This window comes from Amphiprion ocellaris, chromosome 6 (assembly GCF_022539595.1).
Source record: "Amphiprion ocellaris isolate individual 3 ecotype Okinawa chromosome 6, ASM2253959v1, whole genome shotgun sequence".
Lineage (NCBI taxonomy): Eukaryota > Metazoa > Chordata > Actinopteri > Pomacentridae > Amphiprion > Amphiprion ocellaris.
Genome location: NC_072771.1, coordinates 6,489,856 through 6,504,551, shown reverse-complemented (window position 1 = coordinate 6,504,551; position 14,696 = coordinate 6,489,856). Strand labels below are relative to the sequence as shown.

At 39.9% G+C, this 14,696-nt stretch overlaps 1 protein-coding gene across 3 annotated transcripts in view; it reads left to right on the top strand.

The window, feature by feature from the left end:
• The window catches only part of unc5db (unc-5 netrin receptor Db), a 249,586-nt gene that overhangs the window by 177,526 nt on the left and 57,364 nt on the right, over positions 1 to 14,696 (top strand). For all 3 annotated transcript variants that reach the window (XM_055011601.1, XM_055011602.1, XM_055011600.1), the window contains 2 exons: positions 1,322 to 1,684; positions 12,893 to 12,977. In XM_055011601.1, the coding sequence (XP_054867576.1) occupies positions 1,322 to 1,684; positions 12,893 to 12,977 (448 nt within the window). The remainder of the gene's footprint in view (positions 1 to 1,321; positions 1,685 to 12,892; positions 12,978 to 14,696) is intronic.

The window sequence follows — 14,696 nt, the reverse complement described above, 5'->3', positions numbered from 1 at the left end:
GAATAGGGTTAGGGTTAGTCCCCAAACTTTTGAACAGTAGTGAGGTAATGAGGATGATGATTTATGGAGCCCTACTACATACGTACAGCAGCACAGTTACATAAAAGTGAATAAACTGCTGTTTTTACTCCACACTTTAATATAAGAATAATTCTGTTGAGGAAAAGTTGTGTTTTGAAAGAATAAATCTAAACTAACACACTCCAAACTGCTCATCACAAAGCACACCCCCGATAATTAATGATTTCCCTAAAAATAAAACAACATTAGCCTCCCGCTTCGCACCCCTCGCCAGGCAACAGCTGGGCAGCAAGGACTCGGTGACTTCGCCGTTATCTTGGCACGGCTCATCCAGGGCCACGCCGGTCTGCCAGATCGATGCGGCGCTCCTCGCTCCGTTTGGCAGCGTCGTCACATCTAATGGCCACAGATGAAGACACCCCACACCTCCCTCCACAGGCTGCTGGGTCCACGCTGGGCGCTGAAGCACTCCCCTCATTTACAGAGCAGTCGCCTCAACCCTGCTGGCCTCCCCGCTGTCCTTCAGGAGGACGGCTCGCTGTCCAGAGGAGCTGACTCCAGCAGATGGATTATGGAGATCAAGCTGTGTGTGTGCTTGGTAATTAAATCTAACGCTCCGACCGTGGCTCCGAGCCCTGGACCTTCTGTCCAGGTTGTGCTCCCTTACCTCTCATGCTCTGGTCGCCTGCCCAGACATGTTGTTTAATTGGTGCTGGAGCTTCACTGGTCAGCTGCAAGAAATTTGAGGAGAAAGAGCCCAGAGATGTGGCTCCTAAACCTGATTTGACCCGGGGATAATGTCACCACGGCACATCCAGGAACTAGCATTAATTCTGGCGATTAAAGGTGATTTTAATCTCAAATCCACGATATCTGCTTTTGGAAAAAAGATGACAATTCTGTTAAACATAATCTACCTCACTGTACTGCGACAGAAAGCCCTGATAGGATTTAATCCATGCACACTGAGTGGCACCTCTTCTTTCTCCTTTTATCTTCTTCCTGTCGTGTAAAATGAAAGGATTTTTGGCACGTTTTACAGCTTTTAAACATTTTCAGATTTCCACTTTTCATTTGCTAAATCAAGATGTAAAAAAAAAAAAAAAAAGTAGTACGCTCTTGACCTTGTTTATCTGTATCTGGGACACCAGTGAATTTCATTATCCTGTGTGAGTGCTGTTCAGGAAACACAGAGGTTGGGCTTTGATTCATTAATTAAACAAGTTCCTGCATAATATGCTCCCATGTGAGCAGAGCTTTTAGGTGACGGTGTGGCTGTGTTATCTCTCCATCTCTGTAGGCAACCCTCTGCTGCTCAACTCCTCCATGCAGCCTGACCTGACGGTGGGCCGGACGTACAGCACCTCCCTCTGCTTCCAGGACGCCACAGACAAGGAGCTCTTCGACCCCCTCCCCGACATCAAAGTCAAAGTTCAGAGCTCCTTCATGGTTTCACTGGGCGTGGCCGAGCGGGCCGAGTTCCACGCCAAAGGTCCCGCCGAGACCTTCCCTCGAGACCTGAGCCGGGACTACTGCGGCACCATGGACAGGCGGAAGAAGGGCTTGCTCACACTCAATGGGCCCTTCAGCTCCTGCAAAGAGCAGCTGAGGACCAGCGGCGTTTTTGGCCACCCTGGAGGGCGACTGGTGGTTCCAAACACAGGTGAGCTCACCAGGAAAAAAAGCACAGGTTCAGCTGGAGAAGCACTCTGAGTCACATTTTGTGTTTCTAATGAAAACCTGCTCACACACTGTGTTCCTCCATGATGAGAGGCTGCAGTAAATTCTCATTATATGAGCCACCAGAAGCAGATCTGTTGAGCTTTAGGTGCAGCCTTTCCACGGTCTCAACACTGCACAACATCTTCTGCCAGTTCTTCTCAGCTGCCACCCTGATTGTTGTTCTCATAAACTCTCTGCTGTGTGCGTCATGAAAGCATCATCTATCTTTTCTGAGATTCATTAAATGTAACAAAAAAATTATACAGTAGAAGGCGGCACACTGCCTACAAACAGACCCAAAGAAGTCTGCATACATCTCAGCTTTCACTTTGGTGGAGTAACTGTTAAAAACTGTTACTGGCTCACCAAAGCAGTATTCTGAAAATACTAACCAAACAACTACATTAGTAGGACATCATCAGCATGTAGACAAGCAAAAGTAAAACACAGAATCAATTAAAACATGAAACTGGTGAGCAGGACTTAGAACTTCCTGCTGATTGCCCTTGGGAGATAAACTTGTAGAATTTCTGGTCGCCCAAGGCGCCTCAGATTGCCTCCCAGAGGTCAGCGTCTCAGACTGAGGGAATAAAAGATGAGGTCTGTCTGTCAGGATTGTCAAGGTTTTATCTCTCCTCCTGACAGTAAAAGTATCTCAGCGCTGTCTGCAGTATGCATCACATATTCCAGCAGATCTGTTCCTCATTCTGCAGTCCAGGTGATCAAGATGTAAAATGTACATTCGACCCAACTTTTAGTAGCCAGCAGGTTCAGACTGCATTTTATCAGCTCAATCTATGCAGAGGAACCGAGGACGAGCACAGTAACTGGTTCCTCTTATGTAGTGTATGGTAGACGACCACCGCAGAGGTGTGATCTGTCATACATGACACTGCAGCAAAAAATCAGTCAGGCTTACTTTTTCTTTTACCTTATCTTATCCTCCAATGAGAACTTCCACCATGTGCAAGACATCAAAACTGGGGGAAAAAAAGTGAAGTTTCGCTTGCATAGCAGGAGAAAGGCAGAGTAAAGAACAGGCAGCCCACACTATCTTCTCTATGCGAAGAAGAGAAAATCCTTTCTTCTTAGGCTTTCACAACACACAGCATGAAGGACAGGGACCCACATGTAGCCTGTCATGTCCTAGCCCGGGAACCTAAAGATCAGACTAAAATAGTGTGTGGTCTGAACCTGGAGGACCAACTCTGAAGCTACAGAGACTCTAACAACATGAAGCTGATGCCTTAAAAGTTTGACTGTTCAGACGGGAGTCCAAGTCTCTGTTCTCTGAAAGTATCTTAAGGATAAGATGCATGTAGAATCCAATACAAACAGTATGAACCTTCTTAGAGTTTAGACGCATCCCTCAAAGCATCCCAACTGACATCTTCACACTCAACAGTAGAAGATTGTGATGCTCAAGAAGCTGCAGGAGGCATCAAATACGATGTGTTTTATTGCTTTTCTGACTAGTTACAGCAGAGGTGTCAAATTTATTCTAGTTCAGGTTCCACATTCAGGCCAATTTGATCTGAAGTGGGTCGGATCAGTAAAATCACAGCATAAAAACCTATAAATAACCACAGCTCCTAATGGCTCCTTTGTTTTAGTACAAAAAAGTACATTCTGAAAATGCTCACATTTAAGGAATTATCTTTTTACAAAACGTTACAAACAAACTGAAATTTATGAAGAAAAATAAATTCAGTTTCAGCAACATTCAGTTTATCATTCCCACATTACAACTTCCAGATCACAGAGTGTCTACAAAGGAACACAACATTCAGTCACATCTGGAAATGAACCATAGAGGATTTACTGGAGGATCAAAACCACAACAGTCAGATTAAAAAAAGACAAAAAAACAACAAAACAAGACAAAATATTACAAAAATGAGACACAAATCAGACATAAAATGACAAAAATGAGACAAACGAGACAATAAAACAAAAAGAGACAAAAAACTAGACAAAAATGTTTCAAAGCAACAAAAAAATGGACAACACAAATGAGATGAAAAATACAAAATGACAAAAATGACACACTAGACAGCGAATAAAGCAAAATGCAACATGACAAAAATAAGACAAAAAACACAAGCAAGACAAGGAGGAAACACAAAACGACCAAAATGAGAAACAAACCCACAAAAACATGAGACAAATGACAAAAATCAGACAAAAAAAGACAAAAAACAACCAAAACAAGAAAAAGTATTACAAAAATGAGTAACAAAATGACAAAAGAACAATTATTTATGATCAAAACTACAAAAAAAGACAAAAAACAAGACAAAATTTTCCAAAAATGAGACACAAATTGATAAAAGAACAATGAACAATCTAGTATTTTCCTTTATGATCAAAACAACTTGTCATGTTCTAGAAATTATTTTAAATTTATAGTTTACTAATTTACAATCTGCAGTTACTGTCTTCTCTGGAATTTTTACTCTTTGAGGGCCGGATTGGACCCTCTGGAGGACCGCTTTTGGCCCGCAAGCCGCATGTTGGACACCCCTGACTTACAGGGTAAAGTGAGATGTGTTGATAGTGTCGCTCAGCTTCATGAAGTTTGTTCTTCGCTACAAAGACATGTTCTTACTATTCGTACGTAGACACAGTCCTCAGACTACCAGCTGTAGGCTGTTAAAAGATCCATCAGCTACCAGCCAGGTCAGGTAGCTGTTTGTTATTCCTCCTCATCCTCGTAGGCTCTCAGGCTAGCCGGGGTAGCGCTGTCATCACGTCCTGCCAACACAAATGGAGCGACTGGAGGAGTCTGCATGGACTGTTACAGTTGTCAGGAGGTCAACAGTCCATGGAAGCCGCTGCACTCTCGGCCCTCCTCCGTGGTCCTCACGTACGCGGCGGTGGCCCTCGGCCGGTCTGGAGAGGTGAAGCGAAATCAGCCTCCTGCGTTCGTCTTTCAGGCTGAGGGTCTGAGTGGAGGAGTCATCGCTGTCAAGTGCAGCTCTCGCTCTGCCAGTCTGCAGGGATCGCTATTCATTAGACTGAATAGCCGGCCATACGCAGCACTTCACCGCAGATTACTGGAGCTCTCTGGTCACCTCAGAGATTCGCACCAAAATAGCTGCACAGTTCACAAATACTTTTAAGTTCAGCCTTTTAAAGTATGGATTCAAGCTGCATCCCAACACAAGGGAGGTGATCTGAATGCTTTGTGATGTTTACAGCTTGGAAGGATCCAATTAAAATTTAGTTCAAATAATATTTCTGCTGCATCAGCGCTGTGTAGAAACAATGTCCCAATTATCTGTCATAATGCACAAACCTCTCTGAACACATTCAATAGGTGTACCTTCTGTCTCCTGTACAACGGCTCAGAGATTTAAGAAAACATGCATGAACTAAAAACAAAAACACGGAGAAGACATGTCAAAGAAAACATACATGACAGAAAATGCACAATAAACAGCAGTTTACTGTAAGAAACCCTCCCCTGTAGAGCTGCAGCAATGAATCCATGAGCTGTCAGCAGGTAATTTAATCAAATATGTAGTTGTTTAATTTATTTTCAATTAACTGATTTGGTGTTACTTTAAGGAGGAAGTTTAAATTCTCTGATTCCACCTTTTTAAATGTGATTCTTTACTCCTCTCTGACAGTAAACTGAGTATCTTTGGATCAAAAAAGACATTTTAAGAGTGTCTCATTCTCCCTGACAAACACTGATCAATATTTTTCATGACCTTCTTTTGTTTTATAGCCCAGGCAACTGATTCACTGATTAGAACAATAATCAACAGATTAATAAACAGTTAAAATAACTGTTAGTTGCGGGACTCACCAGTCTGACAGCAGTTAGAACAGGGTCAGACATTACAGGGATGAACGTGTCCGAAGGTCGACCACTAACCAATGAATCTGATCCAAAAAGTTGTTTATTTCTGAAAAATTTGATAATTGCTTATTTCTTTGAGAATACAAAGTATTTTCATCCATTTCTGTTCCTAATTGGTACTTCAGCTAGCAGTGCTGCTGTTCATTCTATTAGAATGGTTTTCAAGTTCCTGAACATCTGTCACACCAGGTTCTTGAAAGCTTGACAGATGATTTTCTGTGTAAAAATTCAGAAGTTAAGACGTTGGGAGACTGGTTTTCACTAGTCAGGAATGTGTTCCTTACAAAGCAGTAGAACACATAACACACAGTCAGAACCTCCCAAAAACTGGACTGGGCTTTCTGAAGATCTTTCACACTGACTATCTGAGCTAATTAGATATGATCAATAATGCAACATGCTTTTTATATTCAAAATGATTGTGAATAAAACAAAGTTATTTGGTCCATGAACATAACACAAACTCCACTTTTCACATTAAATTTCCAGTGAAAGCAGCTGCACTAAATTAGTGTCAGAACAGTGCTTTTAGAAGGACGAGGTGGAACCACTGGGTGTGTAGAATATCCATTTAACAAACAATGTACATTTTTCAATAAGAGACTTCCTCACAATCCATAGATGCCTAAAGAAAGACTGGTCAAACAGGAAATGAAAGATCAATCAGGAGTGTTCCCAGTTCATGGAAGGCAGGGATGTCAAACTCATTCTAGTTCAGGTTCCACATTCAGCCCAATTTGATCTCCAGTGGATCAGACCAGTAAAACCACAGCATAATAACCTATAAATCACCACAACTCCTAATGTTCCTTTGTCTTAGTGCAACAAAGTACATTCTGAAGATGTTCACATTTAAGGAATTATCTTTCTGCAAAACATCATGAACAACCTGGAATTTATTAAGAAAAATAAATTCAGTTTCATCAACATTCGGCCTCAGTTTATCATTTCCACATTACAACTTCTGGATCACAGAGTGTCTACAAAGGAACACAACATTTAATCATCTGGAGCTGAACCATAGAGGATTTACTAGAGGATCAAAACCACAAAAGTCAGACAAAAAAAGACAAAAAACAAGACAAAAAATTTCAAAAACGAGACATGAAGTAACCAAAATATGGACAAATGACACAAGCGAGACAAAAAATACACAAAACGACAAAAATGAGCCAAAAAAACAACGAATAAAGCGAAACACAAAATGACAAATATAAGACAAAAAACACAAGCGAAAAACAATAAGAAAACACAAAATGACAGAAACATGAGACGAACAACAAAAGTCAGATGAGAAGCAAGACAAAAAACATCAAAAACAGACAAAATATTACAAAAACGAGACACAAAAAAACAATGAGCAATCTAGTATTTTACTTTATGATCAAAACAACTTGTCATGGTCTAGAAATTATTTTAAATTTATAGTTTTACTAATTTACAATCTGCAGTTAATGTCTTCTCTGGAATTTTTACACTTTGAGGGCTGGATTGGACCCTCTGGAGGGCCACTTTTGGCCCACGGGCCGCATGTTGGACACCCCTGATGTAAGGGTTAGGGTTGATAATCAATCATTTGCATTCCTAGTGATGATGTCATCATTATGTCATTATGTGCCGCTGCTTATCCAGAAGTGGGTCATGGAGGCAGCAGGTCCTTCTCTACTTCCTCAGCTCTTCCTGGAGGATTCCAGTTGGCCAGAAGGATTATATGAACCCAGAGTTATTCAGATCTGCCCCATGGTCCCTTCTAAAAGGAGGGGTCCAGGCATCCTAGGAAGATGCTCAGACCACCTTCGCAGGCTACTCTGACCACAGATCAGTACTGATGTCTGAGCTCCTCACCCTGACCCTGAGTTAGAATGTGGGAATAAGAACTGAGACCTTCCAGTAAACTGAGAGCTTCACTCTGAGGCTCACACTAAACGTCTTCAACACCACAGATTGGTGGAGCATCTGTCAGTGTGGAGGCGTCCAACAGTCCTCATTGGCCTTACTCAGGGCAGTAACCTTTCCCTGCCAGCAGGGAGCATTCCACTGTTTACCGGCTGAACACCAGAGCCTCGGATTCGGATCATATCACACTCAGCAGAATGACTGCAGCTCTTCCATAGTGTTTCGCAGAGACCTTGCAAAGGCAGGGAGATGGTGTCAGTCAACAATAACTCAAATTTTTCCCAAACTTCACCTCGTTCACTGGTTGTATGAGGAATGAAGAGGAATGAAATGCATTCATTGTAATTTCAAGTACATATTTTCTGGACTGCAATCATCACTTCTTTTCTGAAATTTCTAGCATTTGTAGTGCTTTGGCTTTAAATGGACACTGACTGGACAAAATGTTTTTGAGTCGCCTTATTCTTTACATGGTGCACAAATTTTACACTGCAGAAGAAATGTGGTTCCCTTCGCCCTCCTCTCTCCACATCATTATTTTCCCTCAGTACTCCTAAAAGAGCAGTCTCACTGGCACTAATATCTGACGCTAAATGTTTACTGAATGAAAGCAGACTTCACTGTAAAAACACTATAGTGGAAAAGTGGAAAATCACAGCGTGGGCCAGAAGCACCAAACTCTCCGCACTGCTTCTCGGCCTATCAGCTACAATATTCATTCAAACTAAACCAAAAGTACAACTACACTGTTCAAAGTAAGTGTGTCACCCTCCAACATTGTAAATTTTGTCCAAAAAAAGCAACTGTAGCTGCTGCAGAAGATTAGCTGCAGAAATCTAAACCGTTTTCTGTGCCAGGCAGTAAATATGTTTAGCTCTGCTGTAAAGTTGGACGTTTTAACGTAGGTCTCACGTCTGGAATCACCTGAATCACCTCCAGCGGATATGTGAGGAGCTGCTTTTGACTCATTATTCAGCCTCAGATTTTGCTGCTTGCTGCCGACACAAACTCTAGTCCACTTCTTTCTATCAAAGTCCCTTCAAAAACCATCTCTGTGTAACATCCAGCTTCTTTCTTTCTTTCTTTCTTTCTTTCTAGTATGAGACATAAAGATAAGAATAATAGAAATCCAGAACTACTAGAAGTGAAAGGAAAGTTGTCAGTTTCTTGTTTTTATGGTCTTTTGATCTGTCCTACACAGCTGTGCAGCATTTCAATTCATCCTCTATGTTCTGCTGCAGTGTCTGTTCCATGTAAAGCTCACCCCTCTTTGATATTGTATCTATGCGTGATGCTACGTAATGCTTTTCTGTGTTAAATCACATGTTTGGTGTTTGTCTTGATCTACTGATAAAAATGATATATCCGCTATAAAAGAAGAATACACATTTTTAGAATTTACATTTCAGACAAGGCCAAGTTCTTCCAACATGTTCTCTTTACAGAGCTCTGCCAAAACCCTTCTTTATCTGTCATCTCGCTCTCTGCTCCTCTGAACCTTTTATTTGTAGAGCAGGGCCTTTGTGTGCTTTCTGAGCTTCACTGTGAATGCGTTTCCATTCACTCAGCAGCAGATGAATAGTGTCAGGCAGCAGTGGAGGGCCGGTGTCGATCTGTTGTCACGCTGCGAAAAACCTCCACTGGCTTCTTCAAAGATGCATAATCTGAAGTTAAGCAAATGGAACTGGTTGAGAGATCAAAGTGAATAGAAAGAGTGTTTTATTTCCTCCAGATTAAAGTGTGTCATTCAGACTGACTTGTTTACAGCTTCACTCAAATGTGTTTAGTTTGTTCCAGATTGTCGTCATTACGGTGGAATAAAAACCTCTCATTTACTTTATTTTTAGTTTCCTGAAAACATATTTTGCAGAGAGACTGTTGATCCAGTCAGAGTTCTGGTTACCTCTACAAATTCTGTTTTAATAAGATTTTATACTGTATGTTTAGGCTCGTTGCTTTTTTCTCACCTGATACAAGCAAAAGTAGAGACAAATCACCTAAAGAACGAAGCACCAAGAGAGGAATTATAATTTCATGATTAGTTTGCAAATCAAATAGCATTAAAACTCACACCTGGAGCTGTAATATATATATACTAAACCCCATCATTGACACTCTTAATTAAGAACTGATTAAACAGATAAATGAAGTCTGTTGGTGAATGACTTCTACAGCATGCAACGGATTTAATAAGTCATTTTTCAACTTTACGATTCAAAGTTGTAACATCATCTTTATTTGGTACAAGGGATTATTTAAAGAGTTTTGCTCTTCAAAAAGACATGGACACAACAAGGAGAACCTGAACAAGACACAAAAGGAATAAAAAGTGATAGGATACAGTGAATAAGGAAAACTGAAAGCAGTGTTTTACAGTTTAACCAGTGACAGGCAGACAGGTGTTTTAAAGAAAAAAAACTAAACTGAAATGTCTGTAACAGGAGCGTCTGTGGCTTGTTGCTGTGGCTGAGAATGAGTCCTGTCCTATTGCTGTCACACTACAGCACTTACACTCATTTAGGCTCCCAACAATCAGAGAAGTCTGCTCTGGGATCTTGGTCTGAGCTCACATTATTTGGTCCTGTGATGTGCTTTTTCACCTCGTCTGAATTCTCCTAATTTGTTCTCAGACTCAGCTGTTCCAATAACATGTTGCTAAGCAGCGGTAAGAATTGAAGCTAATGTTAGCTACACATATTAGCACTGATTGTTGAAATCTCAGCTACTGGTAAAAAACCCTGTAGTCTGAGCCCATTACAAGCAGCAGATAAACTACTGCTAAAAGAAATGTATTATTATTATTATTGGCCCTCTGGAAGCTCAACATGAGTTCGCTGATTCAGTATAATGGAGTATAATAGTATAATAGAGTATAATAGCACAAAAGCCCCTCTGTGCTGGGCTATACACACACACACACACACACACACACACATATATATATATATATATATATATATATATATAGATATATATATACACACACATATATATGTATATACATATATGTATACATATATATGTATTTCCATGTGTGTTTTAACTGTCAATGTGCAAGAAAATCTTTGCTTTTTCATGATTAGACTTTTTGTAATATTTGTGTAACTTTACCTTTATGCTATTGTAAAAAACCAAACTGTTGCAGTGTCTGTGCTTCTCTTTCAAGTAAAAAAAAAAAAAAAAAATCCTGCTTTGACACACTTACAAAAACCTTCCTTTGTGTATTTTAAAGTGACCTCATCCTCTACACCACATGCAAAACTGTTCCGCTGTTTCATCGCAGCAAGATGTTTTGGAGTAAAAACTTTTCAATTTCTGTTTTCTCGATTACATTTGCACTATATTTCTTTGTATTCTTTGTTATACAAACATACATATGTATATATATATATATATATATATATATATATATGTATGTATGTATGTATGTATGTATGTATGTATGTATGTATGTATAACAACCATATGTCTATGCAGTATTGCAGGTGTCACAGAGTGTGTGAATGAGGTGAATGACAAACATTATGAAGAGCTTTGTAGAAGGACAAAGGTTAAAGAGGAGCTAGAATATGTGCAAACCCTTGAAATATTTAATGACTGCATAACATTATATGCAGCACATGGTATATGGAAAACATAATGTGCGCTCTCCTTATAAACAACATACATAATATATAATTAAAAACTGCAAACATTATCATGGAACATATATGGAAAACATAATAAGCTACGCCCTTTCCTTCTTCACAACATACTGAATTTATGGAGTTTATGTGATTCAGATTTAATTGTTCTAATGAGGTTGTATGAGGAGGATTGTTAACACATAAAATATATGCATTTACTGCTAAAGGCAACTAGAGAAACTTATACGTTTTTTCTATTTATTTTCCATATGGAAGCAATGATTTGATTGATAATGAAGTGATTTTCATTTTGTCAGATTTCAGACACTTCCTCTACATGTCTAGACAGTTAAACACATCAGAAAACACAGTATTTTACCTTGATGAAAAAAAATCTGCAACAATTATCATATCAATAATGAAAATCTGGATAGTCTATACTGTTTGACAGCATTTTCTGGCAAGCCACACATATGACCTCTAAAGATAATGAAGTAATAGTAATACTGATCTTATAGTATTAAAGTACATGTATTATGTCTTCTGTTAGCTGGTGGTAATGTTCAGAATTGTTTCTGTTTGGTTGTTTGTTTTGTTTCGCTGTAAAGACGGATTTAAAATGATTTATTTGTACTTTTAATATGTGACACTGCCTGTTTCTTTGGAAAGCGATGGACTGAAATGGACTGACTTTTCCAAACCAGTCACTAAAAGTGCCTGAATCCAGTGTTATCTGACCCTGATAGTAGCTATGCCAACATGCTGAGGTTTAAAGAGTGGAAAGAGCAGATTGAAAACTATAGTTTAGAGAATACATTTATTCTATGTGGAATAGATTTGTTGTTGCTGGTCATCCAGCAGCCTCCGTCCTGCTTGCAGCTGTCCAACATGTTGACGAGGCGTTAGACCCGCCCACGGCTCTGGCTGACTAAACGTCGGCCCTCCTGCAGCGCTCGTTGCACTGATTGCTTCTTCATCCGAGAAACCGCTGTTCCATGTCAATATACCAAATGAATCAGTCCATTCAGTGGAGTGGACAAATTCAAACGTTTGGACTCAGGCAACATGACTGCTGGAGCCGGCGTAAATACTGGAAATGTGTTTCATATGGGATGCAAGAAAAACAACACCTGCATCCTGATTGATTCTATGATATCTACACTACTGTTCAAAGGTTTAAGGTCACTTAGAAATGTCCTTATTTTTGAAAGAAAATCTGATTTTTTCCAATGAAGGTAACATTAAATGAATGATAAATCCAGTGTAGACATAGTTAATGTGGTAAATGACTATTCTTGCTGGAAACAGCTGATTTTTAATGGAATATCTCCATAGGGGTACAGAGGAACATTTCCAGCAACCATCACTCCTGTGTTCTAATGCTACATTGTGTTAGCTAATGGTGTTGAAAGGCTCATTGATGATTAGAAAACCCTTGTGTAATTATGTTAGTGCATGAATAAAAGTGGAAGTTTTCATGGAAAACATGGAATTGTCTGAGTGACCCCAAACTTTTTGATCTATCATCAGGTCCTGTGTGCCAAAATAAGGCTTCCTTTTATTTTACTTCTATGTTTGTTCATTTTATTTACACTAAAATTCGTATTAGAAGACAAAGTCAGGTTTACTCCTTGAAATGAGCTGAGGTTCCAGGAATTAGCCCCTGCCCTGTGTGTGTCCGACATGCTGTAAGCCCTTATCCTGTCCTACCTGTCAGGCTGCTGGAGCTGCTGTTGACACATTTGTGTGTGTTTTCCAGGGGTCAGCCTGCTGGTGCCTCATGGAGCCGTGGCTGAAAATATGTCCTGGGAGATGTACATGGTGATCAATCAGGGAGAGGCAAGGTGAGGCCAGAGTTTACCCAAATATCATTTCAAACATCTATCTGTCTGTCAGTCTGCCTCTATCTTATCATCCATCTGGCCTGACTCTCCATCCTCCGTCCTCACTGTCCTGCTCCTCTAATTATTTACCGTCCTCCGGTGCTTTCATTACAGCTGCAGCGTTGAGTCGATCAGACCTTCACCTCGTAACATCGGTCTGCCTGCAGCAGATTTTACAGTTACAAGTTTAATGCGCTCCATCACTGGCGCTCCATCATTGGCGACTTAATTAGTACAGAATTAGATTCAAGCATGTTGATGTCAGAACTGTGTTTTCTTCCTTCCTATTGTCTGTGTTCAGTTTGAATTAATGAGCCTGTGGTTTTTCTTTTCATGCCCACTTCACTCAGTCTGTCCTCCAAGTACAAAATAAAAAGATTTCTAGCTTTAAGAATAAATCAGAGGATTTATTGTCCTTCTCTTTAACACTGCAGTAGGACTGGAGGCCAGTGTGGACTAGTATATATTGTCCATGGGTTTCATCCACACTATTCACACACCCTTTAGTTCCAATATGAGCTGTTGTTTATGATCTGAGGTAGACAGACTGTAACTGCCTGACAAATCTAATAAGAAGTAAAGACAACTGTACAAAGATGATGTATTTAGCTTAGCCCTTAGAGGCTTCTTCAAAATGTTCTCGAGGTGTTTATTGCAGCAAGGGATCACAAAAATTAAATAAAGCTGCTCAGCTGTGTGACAAAGTATCAAAGATTACATTTAATCACAGCACTGCATCCTTCTGCACACATATTTCACTCATAACTTGTTAGATATGTTCATATCATATCACAAGACAGAGCTTAACCTGTAATTATGTTGTCATGTTTATACTAATGTGTACAGATCTGCGTCATAAACAGATACGAGGACGGATAAACTTCATCAAAGTAATACAGTTTTCTCTTTACCCATTTCTACACTCTTGATTTTCTAAGTCACAAGCATCCATTGTTCCTCCAAAGCTGCTCATTCCCACATATGTCAGAAATGCAGCATTTATTAGTTATTGATGATCAGAAATCCCAGCAACATAGAATGTGTCCATTTAACATAGATGTACCCACAAACAAAACCTTGTGACCCCTGACCTTGTGCTGACAGGCGTGTGTTATGTTTGTGTGCATTATATTTGGATACCGGATCACATGACCTAAATATGTAGCAGTCAGCGGGAATTGATGGGACTCAGAAACACCCCCACAATTTAAGCAATTGTTCCTTGTATCATTTCTGACAGATAAGTCCTGATAAGTCCTCAGTGGTGGATTTGTAGTAGGATCACAATCATGTGATCATCAGCAAGCAGCTGATGTAGCGTTCACTTGTTGTCATGGTTACAATGATGCCGTGCCACTATCTGGCAATGATACAGAAATCTTTAACAAATCCATGGATTCAGACTATAAGCCGTATCACTGCCAAAATCTAATCACTTGGTCCTTGTGTCATTTCTGACCTTCCCTGAAAATTTCATCCAAATCCATTAGTCTGTTTTTGAGTAATGTTGCACACAGACAGACAGACAGACAGACAGACAGACCAACTCCAATCATCACATAACACAGAATAAACCACAGAACTTACTCTTCTGATGAAACTAGTTGCTTTTCTGTTAGCTGAGGAGTAATTGAGTTTTGAGGCTACAGTAAATTTGTTCATTGTCTCCAATGTAAAGCA